The sequence below is a fragment of the Mesitornis unicolor genome, unplaced genomic scaffold, assembly GCF_000695765.1.
Source record: "Mesitornis unicolor isolate BGI_N332 unplaced genomic scaffold, ASM69576v1 scaffold25963, whole genome shotgun sequence".
Classification (NCBI taxonomy): Eukaryota; Metazoa; Chordata; class Aves; order Mesitornithiformes; family Mesitornithidae; genus Mesitornis; species Mesitornis unicolor.
This window is the reverse complement of record NW_010175771.1, coordinates 4,147-28,712: the sequence shown is the minus strand read 5'-3', so window position 1 is coordinate 28,712 and position 24,566 is coordinate 4,147. Positions and strand designations below refer to the sequence as shown.

The window sequence follows — 24,566 nt, the reverse complement described above, 5'->3', positions numbered from 1 at the left end:
GCTGATCTAAGACAGACGACTTCAGTCTTCCTATCTCTTCATGTTTTTTATCCTCCTGTATTTCATCCCACGGAGACCGTCTATCCGTTAGTGTCTGCTCTACTCCCTCAATTGTTTGGGATTTTCCTTCGTCTCCATTTATCTTTGAAGTGTTTTTGCTTTTTAACTCGTTTTCAGAATTTTGCTCCGAGGAGGAATCTGTTAATCTTTTATTTGAAATTTCCGAGTCACTGCTCTCAGAGTAATCTGAGATATTGTCTGTCTGCAGTCTCTTCATATTTAATTTTTTTTCATCCTCTTCAGGTTTTCTTCTTTTACTAAGGAAGTGTTTATTTTTGTTTTTGGGGTTTTCTGTAAAAGATGAAAACACGTCTATCACATTTTGAGTCTAATACCGTTAAGAAGGTCTCCCTCCCTTCCCAATAACTGCTTTTACCTCCTCGACCTATATAATCGTATCTTTCTTCTTTCATCTTCTCTTCATCAGGCATGCTGCTGTCAGAGCCTTTCCTCTTATTTGGCCGAGTATTCCTCTGTTGCTGGTGCTGGTGAGAATTCTGTTTTGGTGCTGCAGTTTGGGAATTCATTGCTGGCCTGGGACTATTTGCTTGCGCACGCGTATAATGACCCTAAAAATAATTTTGGGATTAATGGACTTGAACGCAATTTTAATTAGCAACTTTTAACATGTATTTTTAATATTTGCAATATGCAAAAATACTTAGGTAAAAAAGATAAATGTATCTACGTGAACTGTGTTGCTGTTCTGGTTGGAACGAGACCGTCGGCGTGAAGTGATGCCAATATTTTCACCTTTCAACAAAGAGTGAACAACATCATCTAGAAAGGTCATCTGAACCATAGAAGGATCAACATTCTGAGGTTCTAACACCTGGTTTATTAAAAAAAGAAAAAACAATAATCAGCAGATGTTCAGACACTGCCCAATCTGTATTTTCTGTGTCAGTGCTCACCAGTCTATTTTGTGCGCTGAAGACTATAATCGGAGAAAAGCCTACTTAATCCTGACAAGCAAAACTGACATATGACTCTCAACAAAGGCTGGGAATAGAGTAAAACCAAAGCAAATGTGTCTTTACATATCACTGTAAAAATAACTTGGGTTTTTTCAAAAGAAAAAGTACCCTACCACCACTTCCTTCCCCTGCACTGACCTGCAAATCTGAAATTAAAAGACACTGAGCTCTTCACAGAGTAACCCTTAGGCAGCAATTACAATATACAAATATTTTGAAAAATTTATTTAATGTACTATAACTAGTATTGTTTCCAGCAGAAGCAAAAGTGCTGGAAGAAAGCAGCCAAAACAACTGGAGAAAACTCCTCTAAGGCTGGCGGAGAGTTGTCAGTGAGGGATATTTCAGAAACAAGGTAATGCTAGCCAGACCTTTAATCAATGTGTCATAAAGTAAAAAAAAAATTGGGGGAAATTAATTAGAGCAAAATAAGGGAAAGCATGTATCTGAGCATTAGACTGGTCTTAAATTTTTACTAACACGCGTTATTTTGTCAGTCATTTCAAGGCAGATGGGTCAGTCACTGCACTAACACTGATTCATTACTTTGGTCTCCTGAAACAGAATTCATTACTGCCACTAAAAATACCAGCATTAATTCTTTTTGTAATATCAGCTTCAGAAATTCAACTAAAAACCCACCACAGTAAAAGTAAATTAGGGCTACAGTAAATTCTTAATTCAATAAATTGTGGAAAGTGGGTATTTTGATTGCTTGGGAAAAGTAATCGCTACTGCAGTGCTAAAAGATTTCAGTGCTGAGAAAAGAAATTCTCAGCAGAGCTGACAGGGAAGACCAGTTCTTAAAACGAGATCACTTCACTTCAAAGACTTCACTAGTCAAATAGTAACAGCAGAAGAAAAGCAAAACCGCAGGACTGGTATTAACCATAGCACTGCACAAACGTTCAGCTTCAGGATGGTGTTAACTGCCAGTCCAACGCAAAGTCACGCTGGGGCTTCAGCGCAGTAGCAGACTCGCCCTGCTGGAACTGAACAACTCAGCGTATTTCAGAGCATCCTCCCCAGAATTTAAGAACTCCCAACATGTAGGTTACCTGAAGCTTGTTTTCCAAGTATCGCATCTCAAACTCACCTGGTCATTCATAACAACCATAGTGCGGGTGAAGAGATCATGGTGGGTAATGATACCAGTGAACCACTGGGTGGCAGAATCCTGTCTGTACACTCTCACCCTGTAACCATTTAAGGAGTACGGACCTTCAGAAGAGGAACAAACAAAAAAGCCATTGACGAATTCAGAAACACACAAAAAGAAGGTATCAATGGGTTTTCCCAGGATTTTAAGCTTCAGAGCAAACATACGGTGCACACGGCCTGGACAGCAAACTACGGGCAGCTCAGGCACAGCACTGCCTGTGGATTTTACTTCTATTCAGGAAGACATTTTGAAATTCAAATGGTAGATTTAAGTATGCTTTAACATCAATTATGCTAACATTTTCAACATACAATTTTCTTATCTAACTAAATCTTTCTGCAACCATGATGACAAATGATGGGAAAATTCCTGCCTACAAACAGCAACCATAGAAAAGCAATCTGAAAGGCGAGAAAGTGGCAGCAGCAGGTTATACAGAAGCTATTTAACAGGCGAGTCACATGCCCAGATGCTTTGCTGGCGAAAAGATTTACATCTTGGTGGTTAGGCTCTGCATCTGCCAAGTCTTTCCCATAAGTGACCACAGAGTTTCTCTCCATTACGGCAGTCGGAAAGGCAGCTGAGGGATCCTATCCCTGTTACGGCCACACACAACATTCAAAAACACACATGCTGTGAAGGCTTTAGCTCCCAGTTTCAGACCTATCAACTGCAGAGAAACACCACACGCTGTCCCTCTGCAAAGATCAGTTTAATTCACCTCCAAAAGCCCACGGGGTTTTACACGGATATAGTATGTTACAGTACTTACTTTATGGTTGTTTTCAAGAACCAGAAATTGAGATTGAACAATTCTATTCATGTTTAGTGTCTCAGTTGATCATCGGGATCCTAAGTTTCACCATACTTGGTGTTTATATAGCATTTTCTGTGACCAAGCAACACTGAGATCAGTTCCAACTGTGTGGGTTTTGCTACTTCTGCAACCAAACACCAGGTCAGGCACAGAGTAATGGAAGCAAAAGCAGTCAGTGACAACCTACAAAAAGCCTAACTTAGACCATTTAAGAGTGTCTAGTCGTTCCCCTGTCTTTCCTAGAGATGGCTTTTTTCCATCCCCTGCCCAGTATATTAAGCAAGCTCAAGCATATGCAGCAAACAGGCAAGGGATCTCACAGGTGACAGCTTTCTCTAATAAAGTATCATATTCACTGTGTTCATTACACTCTCCGTATGAGAAAGCGTGGGATCGTAAGGACTTTTTTTAATGTCAGCATTTGAGAGATCAAGAAAAGCATAAAAGCAGTAATAATTTAGACATTTCTAAGTGGTCTTAGGATTTAATTTTGTAACTTTAGCAAGGCCTTTTGAAATACCTTTTGCATGTGATTATCTAGATTTTAAACCAGCTGAGAATCAGAAACACCATGCAATGGCACCCTTCTTTCACCTACATCCACATAACTTGCTGCACAAGTGAAACCTCGAGGCCCCCTGAACCCTCCGAGCTCCTGGCAGTAACTCATCCCCAGAGCACATCTCCAGTGGCACAGACAAGGATCAGAAGTGCGCCAGCATGGGTGCTGCCAATCAGCGACGAGTACGAGCAGAAAAAGGAAGAATCTACAAGCTTATGTCTCGCATTCCTGGTCTTGGACCAGACGGGGTTCCCGTGGGGACACATTTCCTGATGGCTCCTCTCCAACCCTTACTCCATATGCCCCTGCAAAACGCCTCCAGCTCAGCTCCCACACTTCTGGCTGTCTGACCCAACCGCATTCTCCGTGTCTCAAACCTTTCACGACTGTCCCAAAGCTCTGTCTTGTTCAGACAGTCTCAGTAAAATTTTGACTGTGTCTCTCTGCAAATTTCCCATTCCTACTTTCCTATCCCAGCTCCTCCTCTCTTGCATCCTACTGCTAACTGCACAATGATTTTCAGTCTCTTGCATAACCAGAGCCAGCCTCTCCCCAGCTTCTCGTCTCATTTTAGCATTTACGATTCCAGGCCACTGGCTTCCAAGTCCTTTCCCAGTCTTCTCAGCTTACAAGCTCCATCCTCCCTTCTCCATCAGCTTCCAGCTTCTCTTACACTCTTTTGCACTGACCCAGTGCCAATTTCTTTGTTCTAATCTGTGTCTGCCCTTCGTCCCAGCTGTTATCCTATCTATTTTTAAAAGAGACTTTATCACCTTTAAAAACAGTGCAGGGTTTTTTTTTCCTTACATGCTGCTAGGGTGTCAGGAAGGAGCAAGATTAAACTGTGCTCATATGACACAGGACAGCTCAGCTTCAGCCCAGCCCAGCCACAAGCAGCCATTACAGGAAAAGCCTGGCTTTGTCTCCAGGCCCTGGCTGAATCACGCTCAGCTCCACATTGTTCAAACAGCCTGTGCAGTACTATCAGGAAATATCTTCAGGGCTGAAGCACACACAGCGTTTCAAGAGGATTATTAAACACACAGCCTCAGAGATTGTAGTGATAATAAATCTAATAGGAAGAAAAAAAAATCAAATATTTTAATTGTTAAAAATCAAAGCCACTTTACTACATTCCTTGAACTTGTTTTATTTGTCCCAAAAGCTTTCAACTTGGCCAAGTATGGGAGGAGTTTGGTTTTTGTAACACAAGGAATAAACTACTTTCCTGCCAAACCTACAACCTCTACTGCAAAGCACGCTCTGTGACTGCTGCCCAAAGAGGTCACGAGAGCCAATTTTGTTATTTAGTCTCACTCTCGTAAATAATTGGATCCGTTTTGATCAAAATTCCCCTCCTCGTATTGGCAAGTTCCTTTTCAAACTTTTAGAACCCGATTTTAATGTTTTTCTCTGACTCTCCTCTTTCTCCAGATAAACTGCATTTTAATGGTGACAGTCTAAATAAAAAATACTAAGATATGAGACAACAGCTTCAGTCATCATAGACAACAAGGAAAAGGCTGGATCCTAAAAATGCTGTAGAAGATGAAGTAAGAGAATATGGTTAACAACCTTAATAGATGTGTCTAGACAAGGCAGAACTGAAAATGCTGCCTAAACTGCAGCAGTCAAATGGGAGTAACAGAGAAGGTGAAGAAAACCAGAGAAGGGAGAAGAGGAGAACAGAGGGATAACGTGACTAGATTATGGCAGCCAGAACTGCTACAGGGCAGTCTGCAAGTCCCTGAAGGGTCTGAGCCAAACACAAAGTCTCCATGACCAGGAGATTACGCCCCAGCAGAACATGACAGCAGTCTCTGCTGGCTGACCACTGTCCCGGGAGGCCGAGGTAGTGGCACTGCAAAGGACCTCGTGGTGGCTGGCACGTCACTGCCCGAGGAAGCTTGTCTCTCCTCAGGCCACACTGTATCCCATCAGGTGAGCAAGTGGATTTGAACTGCAGCTTCTCCCTAGACAAGGAGAGCTGGTCTCCAAGGACATTTGGATTAGATTCATCTCATCATCTAATTTGTGCACTTCTAAGCATCCACACATCTGTTTGAGAAATTATAAAAAAGCATACATATAAAGACAAAGATACAGTTCCTAGAATTGTGGGATGTAAACGAGTTGTGTGCATGATGGGCTGGCAGTTTCATTTAGATGACTATTTCAATATCGCTGGGGTTTTGCTCAAGTACTGATTCTGCACTAGCATGCACAGAGGCTTTTCAAACTGTCTTACCATCGTTACTCTAATGAAACACAATAAACAGGCACAATTTCAGTTTCTTTTTCATAGAGCCCTAAGTTGATTTCACATCACCTCTCAATCCAGTTTTGGCTGCAAATTTCATCAACAAAGTATTAACTCGTGTTGCATCTGAGGCTATCAGGATAAAATCTAACATGACTAATGCTGACACACCAACTTATTATTACACAATTTCACACATTGCTTTTTTCAGCATCCTTTCTCTGTGGCCCCTAGGAATAATCACATCTAGTCAAATTTAAAACTCCACAGAAAGAAAGACAGAAGTTTTTTACTGTAAGTTCAATATTACACTTACCATACTCCTTTGGTCTTCTAATCTTAGTTTTATCAAAGAAACCAGATAGCAAACAAACCTCAGGGCCATAATTAAAATATCAGATTATTTACTGCTCCCCTCCCAGTCTTAATGTACAGAATGACTGCTTAAACATTTCTGTCTTCAAATTACTTTACTGCTTGCCTGGGGATTTTAACCCAGACCCACAGAGGTTTGTTTCTGCCTCCCATTGCGAGGAATGCCTCTGTAGAGCTGCCTGTTCTGCAGACAGTTTATGAATAGACTGCAAATGTATATAACATTTTTATTATCAGCAAGATTAAGCCAAGAGAATTTATTCTAAATCAGACTAGTTTTTCCCATAACTTGTATCTACGGTGTAAAATGATGTATGCATTTGCAGCAACCTTGCAGCATCAGAATCAAGTTACAAAGTCGTAACTGATCTGAAAGGCACTTTTCAACTGGGGAGGAAGGGTGCGGGGTGGGGATCTGAAAGTATTCTTCATCTGTGACAACTGTGAAGAACTACAAGCACAGACAGATATCTGAGAAGTTATCACACGTAACAGTAACACTAACAGAGCACAGAACAATTTTAAACCTGCTAAAACATGTGTGGTTGCCATTCATACACACTTATTTTCACAAGACATTCTATAAAATACCTATGTTCAGACTAACGATATTCAGCTTTTGCTGTAATCACCAAGACATCAAACAAGTTAGGATCAGTCTTAAGAAGTCATGCACAGCTTCTTACAGTCTTGTTTTCTTGTATTAACAAATACTTCCACAAAAAACAACTTCCAAGTTAGAAACGTATTCTCCATTATATCACAAAGGTTATGGGATGAGCCCCACACAACTAATGGCCTTAAACTAGCTAACACAGAATAAAAATAACAGTTTCCCATATAATTACCTTGCATAAAAATCTCCTGAACCTTTTGTTCCTTTACCCAGGCTTTTACCTCCTCATGTAACTGCGGGTTATCCCTGAGAACTGGGTTTAGACTGTCTACGTCGTCCTAAAGTAGAGATTAAAAAAAGAACCATATGTTATGTTTACTTGTAACATTTCTGCTTATTTTTCTACATGTATTTTAGAGTACGACACTAAGGAGTTTGATGCTGATTTTACTGAGTGCGCTTACAGATCTCTGTGTTATATTTAGAAAAGACTTAAAAGTGCAACAATAGCGCTAGAAGTTATTTCATGGGAACATGGGATGGCAGATCCCACATGTGGCCAGACTTGTAAGCTATTAATAGGATCACACTTTCATAAATACTGTCTTACTACAAGCTGAAATTGCCCTCTAAAGACTTCAGTGTTTACAGGTATGCAGAAATAATCATTTAAATAATGATTACATTAATTTATTTAAAAAAATCAAACAACAACCAAAACCTGTTTTCCATATCTATAAAGTTTAATATGGACATACTAAGCATAATCATAAAACCCACAAAGATAATACATAAGAGACAGCAGTATTTTAAGAGAAACAAACATTCTGAGAGAAATACCATTACTGATTTTCAAATATGTAGGCCTCTGTTAATTATGTGATTTCAAATAAGATTTCTTTCTCTTTTTATTACATTCAGTTCTCCTGGAAAAGATCCTTCTTCACCATGTGAGTACAACGTCATCTGGGAAATTAAGACATATTTGGTGGCACTGTCCTCCCAACAAGCAAAAACTAGGCACAAAATGCAGTTCATATTCTTGAAAGCGTGGCTGAAATCGTCACTCATCTCTAGACTCTCAGAGTACCTGTTTTGCTTTATTTCAGGGCAAACTTGCTATTTCTGCCTTTGAGGCTGAGGCACAGAAATAAAGCTGCACAACAGCCCGGTGACTCCCCATGCAGAACATGGCCTTGGAAACCCGTGAGCTGCAGGAACATTCATTTGTGCCGAGAGAACTTCAGACAGCTGAAATAATCAGAGCGATTCTCCACGTACAAAATGCAAAATGTTTTATCAGTACTGCAGCCGAGATCAAGTAATTTCTTTCCTTGATCTCCAACAAGTTTCTTGATGTTTCACAATTTATTATGAAGAGCTCCAGCCACAGAATATAAAGATACAAGCAACACTCAGGGAATCGTGCATTGCTGCCAGGCCCTCAAGTGACATGAGCAATTTCTCTCTATTCATCTGGGTGAGATTATTCCTGCTCACCCACTGAACACAGGATGTCTACTTCAAACTCAAAATTTACTTCCTGGCACTCGAAGATTTGTGGTGCTCCATTATGGAGAATGCATCAATAGTTCAGTTATTGGAGAAAATTACACTTCTCTCCTTACGCTGTTGAAAAGGACACGGCCTCGAATCCAAAAGGAACGGTCAAGATGATCATTTTAATACATGTAAAGTGGAACGAAGTAAGAGTGAAGGGGAAGATCAACAGGACCTCTACCACCAGACTAAAAACACCAACCAGGCAAGCACGTTGCTAGTGTTATCAGAGGCACAAGAGGGCCAACAGCAACACTTACTTCAAGGATGACAGGCTAGCAAAACACTTCCTCTCCCGACGCAATCCAAAAGGGGTATTGGCTGTTCTACTTGCTTGTGCAAATCCATTTTTGCACTGATCCTACATACAGAAGCAACACCATCACTGGAAAGAGGGCATGATTTGTCAGGGCAACCCAACAGACCCTGCAACTGGAGCTGTGTAACGATCAGTTATCTGCCCTCCTTCCCATGCACTCTCTTTCACAGCAGCTGTAAAAGGTTCCTATACCAAAAATTTCCCTTCTCACATCCACAAGCATTAGACCTAAGCAACGGACTGAGACACTGCAATGCCTAAAGTCTGGCCAACTTAAAAATGCAGTTAATAGGCAGATCTTCCACATTTTTAATAGTTCCTTCAGTCCCATCTAAGAAAATTCGTATCTTCATTTCAAGACCACACACATCGATTAGGCACCACAAAGTCAGACCCGTTACTCTTAATGCTATTCTACCTCCTCAAGATCTTTAAGCAGGTTTTGGAGTCTCTGTGTCATCTTGAGCCACCTTTGTTTCTAAAGGCAACACACACTCCTGCTTTTCTTTTTTTAGACTTCACATCCTTCCTAAGCATCTTTGCCTTCTCTAATCTTGACACTGAAGATACTGGTGATCCCACACACAGTACATTTGAACCCGTTTTGTTCTATTCAGTTGCATGACATATCAGTACCTTTGCCTGACAGTGCTAGCTGTGAACACCGGGAAAAGGAGGCAGCAAAGTCCACTTTGTACTTTTCTTCATTCTTGAAAAAGGATGAGCTCATCTCAAAGATCAGCTACAAAAGGCACAAGCGAGGTCAAAGATCCGTTACACAACCTGCATGCAGGTATGACTGAGACTACATAGAAGTTACCAAAGGACGGCCAGGATTTCTAAATACATGCACATAAAATACACGTTTAACTTATCCTCGATCACTGGAGAAAAAAGAAAAAAAGTGGTGTGCTTCTAGACATGAGCACACTGTACATTGGTCAATGGAAATCAGTCCAGCAAAGCAAAACGGTAACTCACAACTGAAGCTCAGTCTCAACTTAATAAAAAAACCCAGGTTCCTGAAATCTCAACAACTCTGTTCTCTTGTGCACGTTACATGTATCCATGGAAAAATGTGTGTGCCCTGACTGACCTTTCTCCACAAGTAATCTTAAATCTGAACATCTGAAAACCAGAAAATTGCATACTGTGTTAAATTATAAGGTGATGGCCTTAAGCACACTGTTATAATGCACACCATGAACTCTGGCAAACGCAGGGATAGGGTAAGAAGGTGATGACTTGCAATCTCTTAACTGTCTCAGCACTGAAGACGAGCAGGTGACTGACTCCGCAGTGCCCAGTCTTTTTCCTTACTCTATATTTATATTGCTCAAGAAACAACTGTCTACAGAATTGAACCTTGGCAATTATGACTTTCAGTTTTCCCCTCCTGCTTGGTTGAAGTATGAAGATCGACAGACTAACCCACAGAAGAATTAAAGGCCCTGTTCCTCCAGACTTTCCCTCATTTGAAAGTATTTCTACTCACAAAAGTAAGCATGGTACCCTCTCCTAGACTAGTTTTTCCACAAATCCTGGAATACCTCCTCCAGGAGGATGCTAATGCTGGTTTGAAATCCTTATGAAATGCAAATCAAAAAATGCAAATCAAACAAACAAGACTGCAATTTTCTCCTTTAAATCTGCTGTAGGAAGCTCTTCATGTCCTTCACACAGCAGTGCCCCTTGCTCCAAGAAACAACTATACGCAACACTGGGGAGAAGACAAAGGGCATATGGGCTAGAAAGATATGGTCGAGATAAACCTTCCTGTCCTTCTGGAAGACAGGCACATGAAGCAATGTGACTATCACAAGCTTGCCAATCTATGTCTGGATTTTTAGACCTTTGCTGTTATTCTTCCGTCTTTCTAGACCAAGACACGAATTCATCTCTAATGGAGTAGACTTCCTGCTTAATTATCCAAAGAACACTTGAGTTGGCTGCATGTGTCTCTAGGTGAGAATTCTCATCTGCTAGGGATGTGCTCGACTCCAAGGAAGTCCTGAGGAGATTAAAGAACCAATTTTTTCCAAATAACAAAGTGATGCAGTGATTTTCTGAGCGTATCTTTTCTTTATTCTGGTCCAAAATGACAGAGCAGGTTGGAAACTACAGACCGCACCATCAAGTTAAGATCCCACACTGTCCTAACCAGAAAGTAGAAAACTTTGTTCCTAGAAGCTATTTCAGAGAGCTTATTCAGACAAATATATCATTCAAAGGTGAACAAGTGCAGATCACTTATGCTGCTTCTAAATTCCTTTAAATCATTTATAAAACAAATTTCAAAGACAGTGCCCACAGGAAAAAAAAACAAGGCAAAACCCGAATACACACAGAATTCTCCTTCTCAAGACCCAGGCATAAACAAAATACTGTCCAAGATACAGAGAGGCATCCCTGGATGCGCTGAACCTGCACGCTGCTCAAAGCCCATACAAACTGCCTTCTGAAAAGCTCACACGACCACAAGCTTCTTTTCCACTTTGGGCAGCTGGCCATGTCTGTGGTGGCAACGCCTGCACGTTTCCACAGCGCTCCACCTTCTCAACAAGACTTGCACTGTTCATGCAAGATGCTTCCTCAGCATTTCAAAAACACTTCTCCAAGTCATTCTTCACAAACGTGAGGGGCAGAAATTAGTTCATTAAATCAACAATGAAAAAGTAGCCACCCCTACCCCAATCACACGGCCTGCACACTGTTTAGATGAGAGTACAGGAATTCCAGTCAGCTGTCAGCTCTGCATTTTCAGTGAAGGAGAAGAGGAGAACTGGCAACATGCATTACAGGAAAACCAGTCCTGAAAAAACAGTGGCTTCTGGCACTAGAAAGGCTTAAATCCGAACCCTGAAGAGCAAGCCTCAGCACACACCATGCATCAGAACCTGCTAACATTTACTTGGGAAAGCGCCTTGCTTGTCCATGCTCTCTCTGCATTTGGCTTCAGCGCATCAAGGACATCTTTTTAGTATCAGTAGGAACTCATTTCAGCTGGTGTTTTACAGAGAAAGACTAAGTAGATTTCGCAGTCCTCGCAAAGGTCAACACCACATTAGTCCTCACCATCTGTGGCTTAATTAACTATAGCTTCCTCTGGCTGCTTAGAGGTTTTCTGAAAATTTAGGACACGAATTAAATGAAAACTAGTACATAACCAACTTGAGAGTCCTGTTCACAATGTTTATGCAGCATGCACCGCACACCGAAACAGGCGTTTTGTTAGTACTTTAACGGTAGAGGGACTTGTCTCTTGAATGAGTATCGTGAAAGCAGTTTCAGTAAAATGAGGCCCCCGCTCTTTCCCCCTGCTCCTCTTTTTGCACCAAATCATTTTCATAACTGTGTGGAACTTCAGTTACATAGAAGTTCAATTTGAAAAGGGCAGTCTGAAAAACAAGGAACATCAACACCTGCCTATAATCTCTTTCACTGATTATAACTTTTTAACAAACCTTCAATCTTAATAATGTCCTGCCAGACATCAGAGTGAGCAGGGAAAAAAGACCCACAAAACACAACAGCGACATAAAATCTGGATAGGCAAAATACTGAAGATCTTAACAAGAACATCACCTATTAATGGGTAGCGCCCCTCTGCCACGCTACAAGACTATTTTAGCAGTGACAACAGATGAGGATAACTAAAACACAGCAACTGGCAGCAATTTACACGCCTGAGGAAACCACCAGGCATGCACAGGCACTGCTGAGGCCTCATGGAGCACACCAAAACCCTACAGAAAAATAATCAAATTTAACTGAGACTTAAATACACAGATCTTCTGGTGCTTCAGCCATCTTTCCAGACACACACACCTGCATGGAGTACCGGTAAACAGCATATTCCTTATTCCTTTCTGACAAGTGAAAGGCTACCCCAGCTGCCAGGCCAATGCAGCTGGTGGGCAGGAGGTTGGAGGTGCTGAAAGCTGCAAGGGCTGCACCAGTCTCCCAGCAGAGAAACACAGAGAAAAACGCCTTTCCAGAGGGACCGCTCAGGGGAACACATCGACTCAAACCACCCCTGCCCCTGCAACCAGGGCAACCTCCCTCCCAGTCCAGGCTTCTTACAAAGGGCAACCCCAGCCACTAACACCAAGGCCACAGAAGGCTAGAAAGTTTTTTAGCGAGATCCTCTAACTTCCTAGTTTACCTTAAACGGCTTTGTCTGAGCAGAGAGAAGAGGCTTAGGCTTACCAGGCAACACTAGTGCTTTCTATGTAAACCCAACCCACACTTGACCTATTTTCTGCCATTCCGAGTGCACGGTCACAATTTACCTCATTCAAACCTGGCAGCTGCTGGGCTACATCTGAACCAGTTAAGTCAAGCTTGAAGGCACAACCCTGACCCCTAAAGCAGAAACAAAGTCGAGCTGAGGTCAGCCCTGCTCACACGTATGCAGAGGTACGCCAACTGCGAAAAGGCAGGGGTGGCCAGCGACGCGCTCCCTGCGTGCAGAGGCCAGGCGAGAGAACACAGATAACGAATCCCTTCCCAACAAGGGCTCCAAATGCACTGTTCAGAAAAGGACAAAAGTTTATAGATATTTCAGACCACAGATTGAAGATTAGAGGTTATCTTCAGTGTGCAACAGCAACAACTATGTTTATGTAAGTATAAAGTTAAAACGGGGTGGGGGGAATGATGAGGACTGAAAATTCAGTAGTTTTCCAACTGTCAGTAAACAACATCTCTCAGGAACTCTCATCTCTATCAACAATTTTTCTTCTGCTCCCCACTCTTCCCTAGAAGTTTAGTACTTCTCCCCACACACTTGTACTTCCTTCCTCATTTCTCCCATCAAGTAATTAAAGAGCCGACAATGATTTTGAAATTTTAATTATCAGGTTTGAGAAACAGTGCTATGTCTGCTTCTCCAAGTCACGGTTTCAGGCTTGAAGACGCATCATTGCACCAATTAGTTCAGTAATTCAGTTCTGGAAAAATAACTCACAACCCTAAGGATACCGTAACATTTCTATTAAAAATATGAAAGATTATGCTACGGAAAATACATTAAAGCTAGGAACATAAATATACAGGAAAAAAATCTGACTTGGCTGACAATGTCTCAGGTAAAATGTGCATGCTGGCAAACTTGCTTTGTACATGGCCGCTTGTTACTCCTGTGCACGTAGATGGGAATCTACTGTGGAAAGGCAGAAGGGAAACGAGGGCAGCACACAGAACGAGCACGTGGCAGGGTAACAAGCAGCCACCAATGGGTAAGCAAAACTAAACCTGGGCCAGGCAGATACTGCCACAAAACAACCTAAAAACCGCTTGAGTGACTTCTACAATAGCTTTGTATTTGAAAACAGAGACTTAAAAAAATAGATGACCCTTACGCTCACAGGTTATGTCACCCTCTCTTTGAGCAGCTGGGACAAAGTGCTGTCGCTGTAATTCCAATCTGCGTCCTGATCTGATTTACAGATTAGGAAGAAAACAGGAAAACTACTGGGTGTGACCAAGTGGGACAGAAAGCAGAGTCTCCTGGAGTGATAGATGTTATCTTTAGCATCCTACCTAAAAACCTCCTCAAACAAATGGCTCCTACCCACAAATCTGGTGGGCTCCACTTAGGAGCGCTGCAGTGTACTACTGACATTCTTCTCCACATACAAACAAGGGAAAGGTCAAGTGAATGGCACTGCTGTGCATCCATCTTCTGCCTCATTTTGATGACAGTCATACATTTCATTTCTTCCATTTTCCACTGAATCACATTTCCTTCCCCTTCCTCACTGCAGGCGCTACACATCTACCACCACCGTCTCAGCAACACGCAACTCCGTCCTAATTTTGCATTTTGTTTTATCTACTCCTAAGAGAAAGAGCGAGGCAGTACTGGTCCTACCCCACTCAGCCACTAACTTCCAAGTTACACTGTGATACTGGAACAAGCCTTCGAGTCACTTACCAAGCAACTCAATGCAACTATGGGAAAAGAAACCTCAAAGTGCAGACATTTCCCTGAAGCAAGCAATTAGCAGAGTGAAGTTGATGCAAATAAGGAGAGCGGCTAAGTGAATAGATCCGAGGGAAAAAATCTGTACATTGATATTAAAATTTAAACTGAGACACCCTGTGAATTGTGAACAGCTTTCAGAAGGTATCTAATAACTCCCCAAACTGTATCAGCTGAAGGGCAAGCTGTATGAATGCAGGTGTCTTTAAACAAAAAAGAAAGTACACTGCTGATCATCAGTTGTCTGGACTAGGGGGCTGCTAGAAAGGCAGTCCAATGTCCCCAGAATCACACCAAGAGATCAGTTCTTGCTCAGAGACTGACACATCTGCCTTGTGTCAGGGACAGAAGTTACTTGCAGCAGCCAGACCTGGTGAAGCTGGCAAGCTCTCTACCACCACCACCACCGATAATGACAGACTGGATAGTTCATCTCTTATTCCACGGTAGTCACCTCCAAATCTTTGATCAGTTGCATTACTCACTAGTTACTCAGCAACACAGTATTCTTTGATGAGACTACTTAGAGCTTACTGTATTAAAAAGGTCTCTCAACTCAAACCTGCAGAAGAAAACTGAAAAACACTATTCGATATGTGGCAGACTGATGACAGCTCCCAGTATCAACGCCACCTTCTAGAAACATGCATCAGAGTTTCTCACACTTGTGAATGACACCCTGCTCTGTAATGTGAACTACCACCAGCTTTGGTTACTAGCAGCCACAGAGCCACTCAGTCTCTTCTGCAAATGCTCTCAATCCTATTTACTAAATCTGAAATCTCCAGCAGTTCTGAGAACCTGCAACTTTGCAGCTCCTTTCCCCCTGTAACTCATGAGGATTATGTGCAGAATACAAATCCTTCCCAACAATAAAAATATCTTTACCTTTTTTTTTTTGGTCAAGAGCAAAGACGATATCAGATATCTTCAAAATGTTCCTGAAAGTCAGCTTCAGTGGAGTTTGGTCCACTTAATTACTATTACATTAATTTCCTCTCAGGTGGTTCACTGGGACTTGTTTGAAAACGTGCCACATAACAGCGTTGGCCAACAAGCTGACAATATGGACGTGGTTCAGAATAAAACACATTTCTCTCGTGTTTTGAACAAATACTGCTGTATTTGCACAGAACTTTTCAAAGTTAGTTTCTAACAGCATTTAAGGCAGCAATGCACAGAAGCAAAGCATCCAGGCTGGGAAAACAGCTCGCACATTTTCTTGCAGAACTTCATTCAGAAGAACAAACTTCTCCGGTCTTAAGCGTACACTGCAGAGACTTTCCAACCATCTGGATGGGCATACAAGAGTGAGCCCATCACTGTGCAAACATGGAAATGCTGCTTGTGCTCCAAGTCAGTCTCAGAAGCAATGCAGCCCTCATTGTGCACTCTTTTCTGCTAAGAGCTCTGCTCTGACCTGCTGGAGCCATTTTAGGAATTTTCCCTATAAATAACAGAGCTCTGACCAGCTGGGATGTATATCATACTTGGATTAACCCCACAGCTCTCTGAAACTCTGGAGAAAGCAGTGGCTGTGCCTTTTATAGAACAGATGAATAGTGGTCTTGTGAAGAGGAAAGACTAAATTGCTAATCAGAAAACGGGAAACAATTTCAGTTGTTGCTTCAATAAGCTCCTTGGGGTAAACTCCTGAAAGTCATTCAGTGTTAAAAACTGATACAATGCTTGTCGCTTTCACAATATTTTTCTGTCTATAAATCGAACCAGAACCAAAGAATTCCTATTAAGAATATAAAACTGAACTATGCCACTTGGAAGGGGAAAAAGCCTGTCAAGCGCCATACTTCAGCCACCACGTCCTAACGCATCCTGAAATGTGCTTTAACCTGATTTTATCTGTCATACGTGGAAGTGGTGAAAAGATAGCGAAAGGGAAGAAAACATTCAGTGGATAAAAACCCAGCCTCTACGGCTGAAATACAATTTCTAAACTGTATACTTAAAATTCACTTCTAAAATCATAAAATACAGGATCATTTGTGAGATGCACAGAAAATGACTGTGCTTCAAACCCACTTGCTCGGCAAAAGCACACTAAACTACTCCTCCCAGGAATGCAGGCAGACACATAGAAGGAAAAGGGGGATGCAGGGAAAAAACCCAACAATAAGAGTTAATTTTAATTCCATTCAGAAGACAGGAAATGTTTGCTAGACTGAAGGGGAGGAGATCAGTATTTACAAACAACAGTAGTAAAAGAGCCTTCAGACGTGTATTTAGTTATGTAGTACACTATTAAAAAAGAAATTAAGCTTGACCAGGAAATGCACTGCACACCACTTGCTCGGCAAAAGCACACTAAACTACTCCTCCCAGGAATGCAGGCAGACACATAGAAGGAAAAGGGGGATGCAGGGAAAAAACCCAACAATAAGAGTTAATTTTAATTCCATTCAGAAGACAGGAAATGTTTGCTAGACTGAAGGGGAGGAGATCAGTATTTACAAACAACAGTAGTAAAAAAGCCTTCAGACGTGTATTTAGTACACCATTAAAAAGAAATTAAGCTTCACCAGGAAATTCACTGCACACCAAGCCCTCCACATCAAAACAAATATAGCACTTTTTGTTTTATTGAAGTTATTCCTATGTCTAAGAAAATAGTAAGATTTGTACTCGGTTTTATTAAAAACACTGAAAATCAGGTTTGTATAAAATTACTTGAGTTTGTCCCCAGATGTCTGGCCTGGAAAAGGAATTCCATATAAACACCTGAACAGCTACAGCTCTAAACCTCTACTAACTGCAGCCTGCTGAAGGCTGCGGAGCGGTTCTCAAGAAGCACTACCTCTAGACTACAGACTGGTACTTCTGTAAGTTATAATTTCAAAAATACATTTTGTAAGAGAAACTTCTAGAATAGAAGTCCTGAACAAAGCGAATTTGTATCAGAGGAAGGAACAAAATGGTGAGCACTTCATCAAATGAGCTACTGTGCCTACAGTTAAATTCTAGTAAGAACACATTTCAATGAAACTCCTGTGTTTCTCCCCTACCTAAGATGCAGGAAGGCCTCCTCTTTTTTTTTCCCCTGAAAGGATTTTACCCTCATTCACACTTCAGAGTTTCCCCAATCACCAAGGATTCCGAATCCCAAGATGAGGTCAAAGCATCTAACTGACCATGACTTTTGAAGAATTGTGGGAAGAGTAAAGCAAGTTTCTCTATGACAGTGGAATGAACCCCGTTTTCCCACAGACATGAGACCTACCCCCAGTGCAGCAACCTCAGTTTATCCCAGGGACCTCACAACTCTATTGCTTCCTCCTTGCACACCTTCTCATACCCTTCAGCAGTTCCACCTCAACTCCCTCATCCCATCACACTATCACAAACCCCCTCCTACTACCTGGACAAGCCATACTACTTGTGGTATCTGCACCACCCGCCCAGTGATCGATGGCCTCTCCCCACCACACTGCTGATTTCCCCAAGGCTTGTCAGATCTGGGAGAACTCCACTTCTGCATCAAACCTTGCTGAGAAAAACTAAAGTGAGTAAGGCCCTTATTTCTTAAGAAATCAGGGTAAAACAGGAAGGTACACTTTTATTCCACCTATTTGAGAATAAAGAGAGCTGAAGTCCTCAAGGAAGCAGCTCTCTAGCAAAGGCAGGCACACACAGAATCTTAGGAGAGACAACGTACATCTCCCTCTGACTCTATAAATAGAGGGTGCCAGTCTCTCCTCCCTCATTCCTCTCTCCTCTCGAGTACTCTGATGAAAGTCTTCTGTCCCACATGTGTAACAGGGAGCAAGGACCGGTCGGTATGAGTCATCTGACCCATTTCTAGCTGGACGCAGCCTTTCGCTTCCCCTCACGTTGGAACCGTACACTTAAACATAGATGTGTCGCTAATAGGCTGTTTAGACAATTGTTCTTTACGATGCTGCCAGAGAAGCCAGCTGGACTGCTTATGGGTGGTCCAGACACCAGAGACACCAGAGACATGGGAAAGAAGACAGACAGCTCTTAAAGACAACGTTGAGAAGAGTTAAAGATGCAGAAAGTTGCGTGTGCCTCTGTCTCCCATAGAGGAAATGAAAACGGGAGACAAGCACATGATGGCCATGGCCACCAGCTGGCCAGCATCAGGAGTTCCCGAGCTGCTTCTGTCAACCTCAAAGGGTGGGACCTACCCAAAAGCTCTGGCCCGCCTGGGCAGTGGAGGTACAAGTTTATGGGAAAAGCAATTTTCAGCTGCAGTAGCTATTTTTAAACCTGAAGTTTGAAGTAAGAGAACTCTGAAAGATGAGTGCACTGTATGATTATAGGGTGCTTAAAAAAGACAAAAATTTTATCCCTGTTTCAAGATGTTTAAAGAATTTTTAATGTGTACATGTTATTACTACTTAAGCCTTACTACACAACTGGCTTGCTCTTATGAGCAAACAAGTCACAAAACCCAAAAGCACTGAGATCTGAAATACCCAATGTCTGCCCATAATAAACAGAAAAGCAGTGTATCAGAGTTGCACAATGCCCTTATCTCAAGCCTTACACTTCACGGCATAAAGCACTTGAACTTGTAATAGGTCAAGTAAGATCAGCAGAGTATTAGATCCTGAATCCAAGGTACCCATTTCATGATTAGCAAGGAAGTTTATTATTATTACTTTAACAACCTTTAAGGTGTGTTAGACATTCGACCTGTCAGCCCTCAGACACGCAATGCACATTTAGAAAAAGAACAAAGTACACACGCCTATCGCTGTGCATGTAACACCTCCCACAGGGGATTTCTCAGGGCTCTATCTTTACATCTGCAACCTCCAGCACAGAGGTAGGCAGGCAGACCTTACCATTCTGAAACACTAAAGCAACCAGGCTAGTCTTAAAAAAAAAGAAACAAAACCAAATACACCACCCACAACAAAAAGAAAGAAAAAGTTGCTCTGAACAGGAATGTGAATATGTAGAGAGGGATCCAAGTGATATTCCACCACAAAGAATAGAAGCGTGTTCTTGATTCACTCTTAGCATGGTTAGCTTTTTGTTTGTTGGCTTTGCGTGTGTGTGAGTGCGTGTGTGTGTGGTGTTTTGGGTTGTTGTTGTTGTTTGGTTTTAACCCCAACATGCAGGAGGTGTGCACACCCTTCCAGTTCCTTCCTTGAAGAGTGAAATACCCTCTCTGCAGGATGCTTAATGGTTGTGAAGGAACTTAATTTGAATTCTTTGCCCTGGCTCAGCTGAGCACATTTGTTCCAGTGCTGTGTGCTCACAAGTCCTTTGGGCACTTATTATCATATGCACACATAATGTGTGTGTACATACTTGGAAATATACAATCTATCCTTGCACCCTGCTTTGCCCAACCCAGACACACAGCTGAAACATGCTGACTGCTTGAACAAAGCAGAGTCTTTCTGGGTCTTTCCATAAGTGTATTTTATTATGAAAAGACATGATATAAAACACTTTTTGTTATTCTTCATTTGCTTGTCCAAAGTATAATGCAGTTGACTCCAGCTGCTTCAGCCAGTAACAGCAGAATCACACACTTCAGGCCAGCAGTGCCCGTGACGGGTACTGCCAAACACCATCCAGACAAAAACACCACACTGATGAGGTCACACATACCATATGCTGAGCTTTAATGCTTCACATCCCCAGCTACAGCCCTTCAAGTGAACTACAATGCTTAAACAAATTGATACAATGATCAGCTTTGCTGCTGCTTAGCTTACTACATACATCTCCCATAATGAACGGACACAGAGCTGTCACAGAATAGGAGAAGCAACTTATTACAGAAAATCATCTGAGTTTGAATTATTTGATTTAGGTCACATTTGTAATTCTGTAGGCTTACTGTAGTTTTACTTAAAATACTTTAATAACAAACATACTTGAAAGTGTGTTACTTTGCAATCTACAACAAGAGCCACTATAAAATCTACCACATTTGTCAATTTTTATTTAATCACAAAATATCCATGATATATTATAAACACAAAGTAGAAAAATATTAAGGACCTGCCTTACACATCCCATTTCAAGACTACATTTCCTACAGACACTAGTGTGGTACAGAAAACGCACTTTGTGAATTTTAAGCCTATCACTTCTGGCAAAGGAACAGAATTTTCATTTCATTGCTAAGCAAAGTACTATGGCAAGTGTTCATATCTGCTTTCTCCTCAAGATCCCCTTGTCACCACCATAAAAAGAACTACATGACTAAATGGTCTGACCATCCCAGATTAACGAATGAGTCACTCAGTCACACAAAAGTTTCACGTAGAGAATAATATCGTTTGTATCCTCTGTGAAGCAACAGAGATAAAAGCCACCGGAAATAAGTTGTAGGTTGGTGTTTAAGGCACCACACACTGAGAAACCAAGGAAATTTTACAGAGGGCAGGATTCAAAAGAATAATTCACTGACAAGTATAACACTTGCCACAGAAACCCCTGTGAAGATATGAAAAAAAACAAACAAGCAAAAAAAAGACAATGGAAAAAGCTGGTACAGTGTAGCCACATATGCTACTTTTAATAACAATATTCATCCAGCTCCTACAAAGGCTGACGAGTCTCTTAACAATTCGAACGTATTTATTTATGCAAAGAGCAGACATGGCATGGGAATCCATGGTTCATGATTCCCCAGCGAGTCCTGCCAAAGCCTCTTTGCTCTTGTTCTGGAAGAACCACTCCTGGTAACGACAGTAATTTAGTTCTTTGCCCACGCAAACTTTGTTTTTCCTGCCAAGACTAAAATGATGCCAAGTATGCTGCTTTCTTTGCCTTAAGCATTTGTCACCTTTAAACTGGACAGCACCACCTTATTCATGAAGCCCTTTAGCCCAATAATTATGTTAAACAGCACTGCAGGTTTTGATCAGAACGGATCTGAGCAGAATTCACACCAAATGCTCGTCTGCTGCCCATTACTGGTGTTACGAGTGTATGCAATGATGGGAAAGATTACTCAGTAGTTAAGAATTGTATCTGAAGTGAAATGGAGTCTTCCCACACAGATTCAAATTTTGTTTGTTTTGGCAGAAAGGTACTGGAATTTTAGGCACCAACAGCAAAACGCAATAAAAAAGCGTTTAGATCACCATGGTCTCTAAGGACTTCACATTAAAAATGTGCAGCCATGAGAGCTTAAACCAAAAATTAAACACATTCAGAAAGACTCAAAGTTAACTCATCTCTGCAAAGAATGATTCCTTGGTTCTGCCTTCTGCCCAAAAACAGGTTAACACTACTCCAGATGAAATAAGTGAGCAAAAAGGCCATTTTTTCTTCTTAGAAAAGCAGATTTTACAGAAAGTTTACCAAAGATTTATCTATGATCTGTTTTCATGACAAAGAACAGGAAGGCCTTCCAGATAAAAAAAGGTCTAAGTGAAAACTGCCTCACATTAAGTGACTGGAAAAAAGGATTTAGGTATCTCTTGTCACCAAACTACTTATGACTGATAAAAGATCAGCCACCTCCATCTCAGGCTTTAATAGACAGCTGTTTGCTCCCTAGGAAGGGGAAATAACCTGACCTTGAACACAGAGTTGCCCTCTGCATGTCAAAAATGGAAGCCAAGAGTTATGGAGGTCATGCGTTAGGGAGACCAAGCTTATACCTGCACCCACTTTTTGGTGAACTCCTCTTTTAAAAATGAAGTTGCTAATGCTGTTAGTTACAGTATTATCTACCAAGACACTTGTAAAGACAGCTGTTCATGACACATTTTCAAAAGTGACACCTTCAACTTGTATGCATCTTCCCAAATTAAGGTACTTCTGTGTCTAATACTGCATCAGTAAATACTCCTTGAGGTGAAGGACTTAAAACGCATCTAACATTGCTACGTTACTGGCAGCCAGGCCTGGTAATAGGATTGTTTTACAAAAGGCAGTCCTTCTCATATATTCAATTTGTTTTGCTCAGCTCATCTTGTAAGCAATGATCCGTTGCCAAAAGGAGATTGATTACGGTTACTGGAATGAACGTTATCAGAGACGTGATCTTGATACATTTCAGGTAAAGGACAGACACTAGCACAACCATTTGCTATGTAAAATGCGTCTGGAAGATTGCGGCTGGACTCTGAGAGCAAATTTACACTTCACAGCTCAGCTGATTTAAGAGGTCGCTGCTGCCAAAGGAGGATATCCCACTCTGCCTTGCGTCATCCTGACCCCTTCCCTGGAGGAAGCCACAGCACTTGCTGCACCCTGGGCTAATCCAGCTCGGCTCAGTAACCTCACAGATTTTTTTCTCACCCCCCACTCCCGTTTTTGAAAATCAAGGTTGTGCTGGTTTAGAAGGCTGAAGGTGATAGCGTGAGGTCTGATAGTGGGAATTGTCCTTTGCAGCGCAGCCAAGCTGTTCAAGCAGCTCGAGTTGTAACATGTAACCTCTCCCTGACTAGCAGCGCTGAACTCGTTTGGCTTCCCCACCACGGACACACAAAAGCACCAGCCCCTCCACAAACTGAACCTCCCCCTCCTTTTCCCAGGATTCTGTCTCAGCTGCTTCTCTTTTTCTAGCTCTATATTTGGTATTGGGAAAAAAACCCACATCTTGGTGAAGGAGGAGGGAAGAAGGGGTGTCAGGACAGAATTACATAGCGTTTATTCAGGACCATCTGTTATTCCAAGTCTCAAAGTACTATTTCTGTATCACTGCAGTGTACCATCCCAGCCATAAGAAAGAATTTATGGCTATTCTAATTGCAATCAGTTCAGCACAAGTTGAAGTATCAAATGCTTTTCTATTTGTCAAGGAAGAGATTTTTAGACCTTCTGATGAGGGGGAGATCATTGTTTCTCTTGCTCTTTAAATATAAACACACATATTAATATATTACTCTATTTCTCATTGACAAAGGCAGCATTAAAATCAAAGACTTGAAATTTTAGCAGGCTTAGAAACAACAGCAAGAGAACAGGTTTTTTCTTTTTTTAAAAAAATAACATTTTCTGCTATTCCTTCTCAAAAAAAGAGTAAGTCATGTATCACTCTAGCAGTGCAAGGATCGAGAAATGAAAGCCCAGCTTCAGAAGGACTGATATTACCTTCTGTCTGCTCTACAACTAACGCTACTGTTTAACCTTTAAAGGGGTCAGGGATTTTACTTAAAGGTGGTTCACTAGTATTAGTTGCCTAGTACTCCCTGTCATGATCAGATTCACTACAATCAGATACAGTATCTGACAATCTTTCACGAAATGAGCAACAATCTCTGCCAATAATCAATAAGGAAACTGTTCCTGTAACACAGAACTGGACTGTAAAATGCACTTAAAAATAACAAACATGGATTTTATCTAAGCTAAATAGACAGTACTCGTACACTAACCAAATTTCTTACCTGATAGGGCTGAAAGGCACTATCTTCAGTTATAAAATCCAGCTGTTTGTCCACAAGGAATTCTACTGCAGTAATTGAATTGTATACACTTTTTCCAACCAAGGGCTTGAATGTCTATTGGAAAAAAGAAATTTAACAAATTAGAAAAAGCTCAGCACATCAAACCCCCAAGACTGTATAAACACTGACGTAATTCTTCCATCAAAACAAGTTAAAACAGAATAACAGTTGCTAATTATACAAGAAAGAAGGATTTTGTGTTTTGTCATTTTTCCTTTGTGCTGTTGGTGGAAAACCAGCTAGAAAAAGGGAACTACACCGTACATTCTTCCTTTCCCTCATTGTGCTTGAGAAAGAGGGTTTACCACAGAAGCTCAAAGTACAGGAGCACAATTATATCTTAAACATACAGCTTAGCACGCAGATCCTCTCCTCCTGCCTGCAGGACTAGCTGGTGCAGTGGTAATTACACTAAGGACGCTGAAGTGGAAACAGACTGCAGACGTGAAAACGCTCCCCCCCTTC

At 41.5% G+C, this 24,566-nt stretch overlaps 1 protein-coding gene across 1 annotated transcript in view; it reads right to left on the bottom strand.

Moving 5' to 3' along the window:
- JMJD1C (jumonji domain containing 1C) overlaps window positions 1-24,151 on the bottom strand; it is a 54,944-nt gene extending 30,793 nt beyond the window's left edge. Inside the window, exons 1-6 of the mRNA XM_010181512.1 lie at window positions 24,042-24,151; window positions 7,062-7,167; window positions 2,134-2,258; window positions 749-892; window positions 437-629; window positions 1-351 (exon numbers count right to left, since the gene is read on the bottom strand). The exon at window positions 1-351 is cut by the window's left edge and continues 1,346 nt beyond it. Coding sequence (XP_010179814.1) covers window positions 1-351; window positions 437-629; window positions 749-892; window positions 2,134-2,258; window positions 7,062-7,068 — 820 coding nt within the window. The 5' untranslated portion in view covers window positions 7,069-7,167; window positions 24,042-24,151. The remainder of the gene's footprint in view (window positions 352-436; window positions 630-748; window positions 893-2,133; window positions 2,259-7,061; window positions 7,168-24,041) is intronic.
- Window positions 24,152-24,566: the final 415 nt, after the last annotated feature.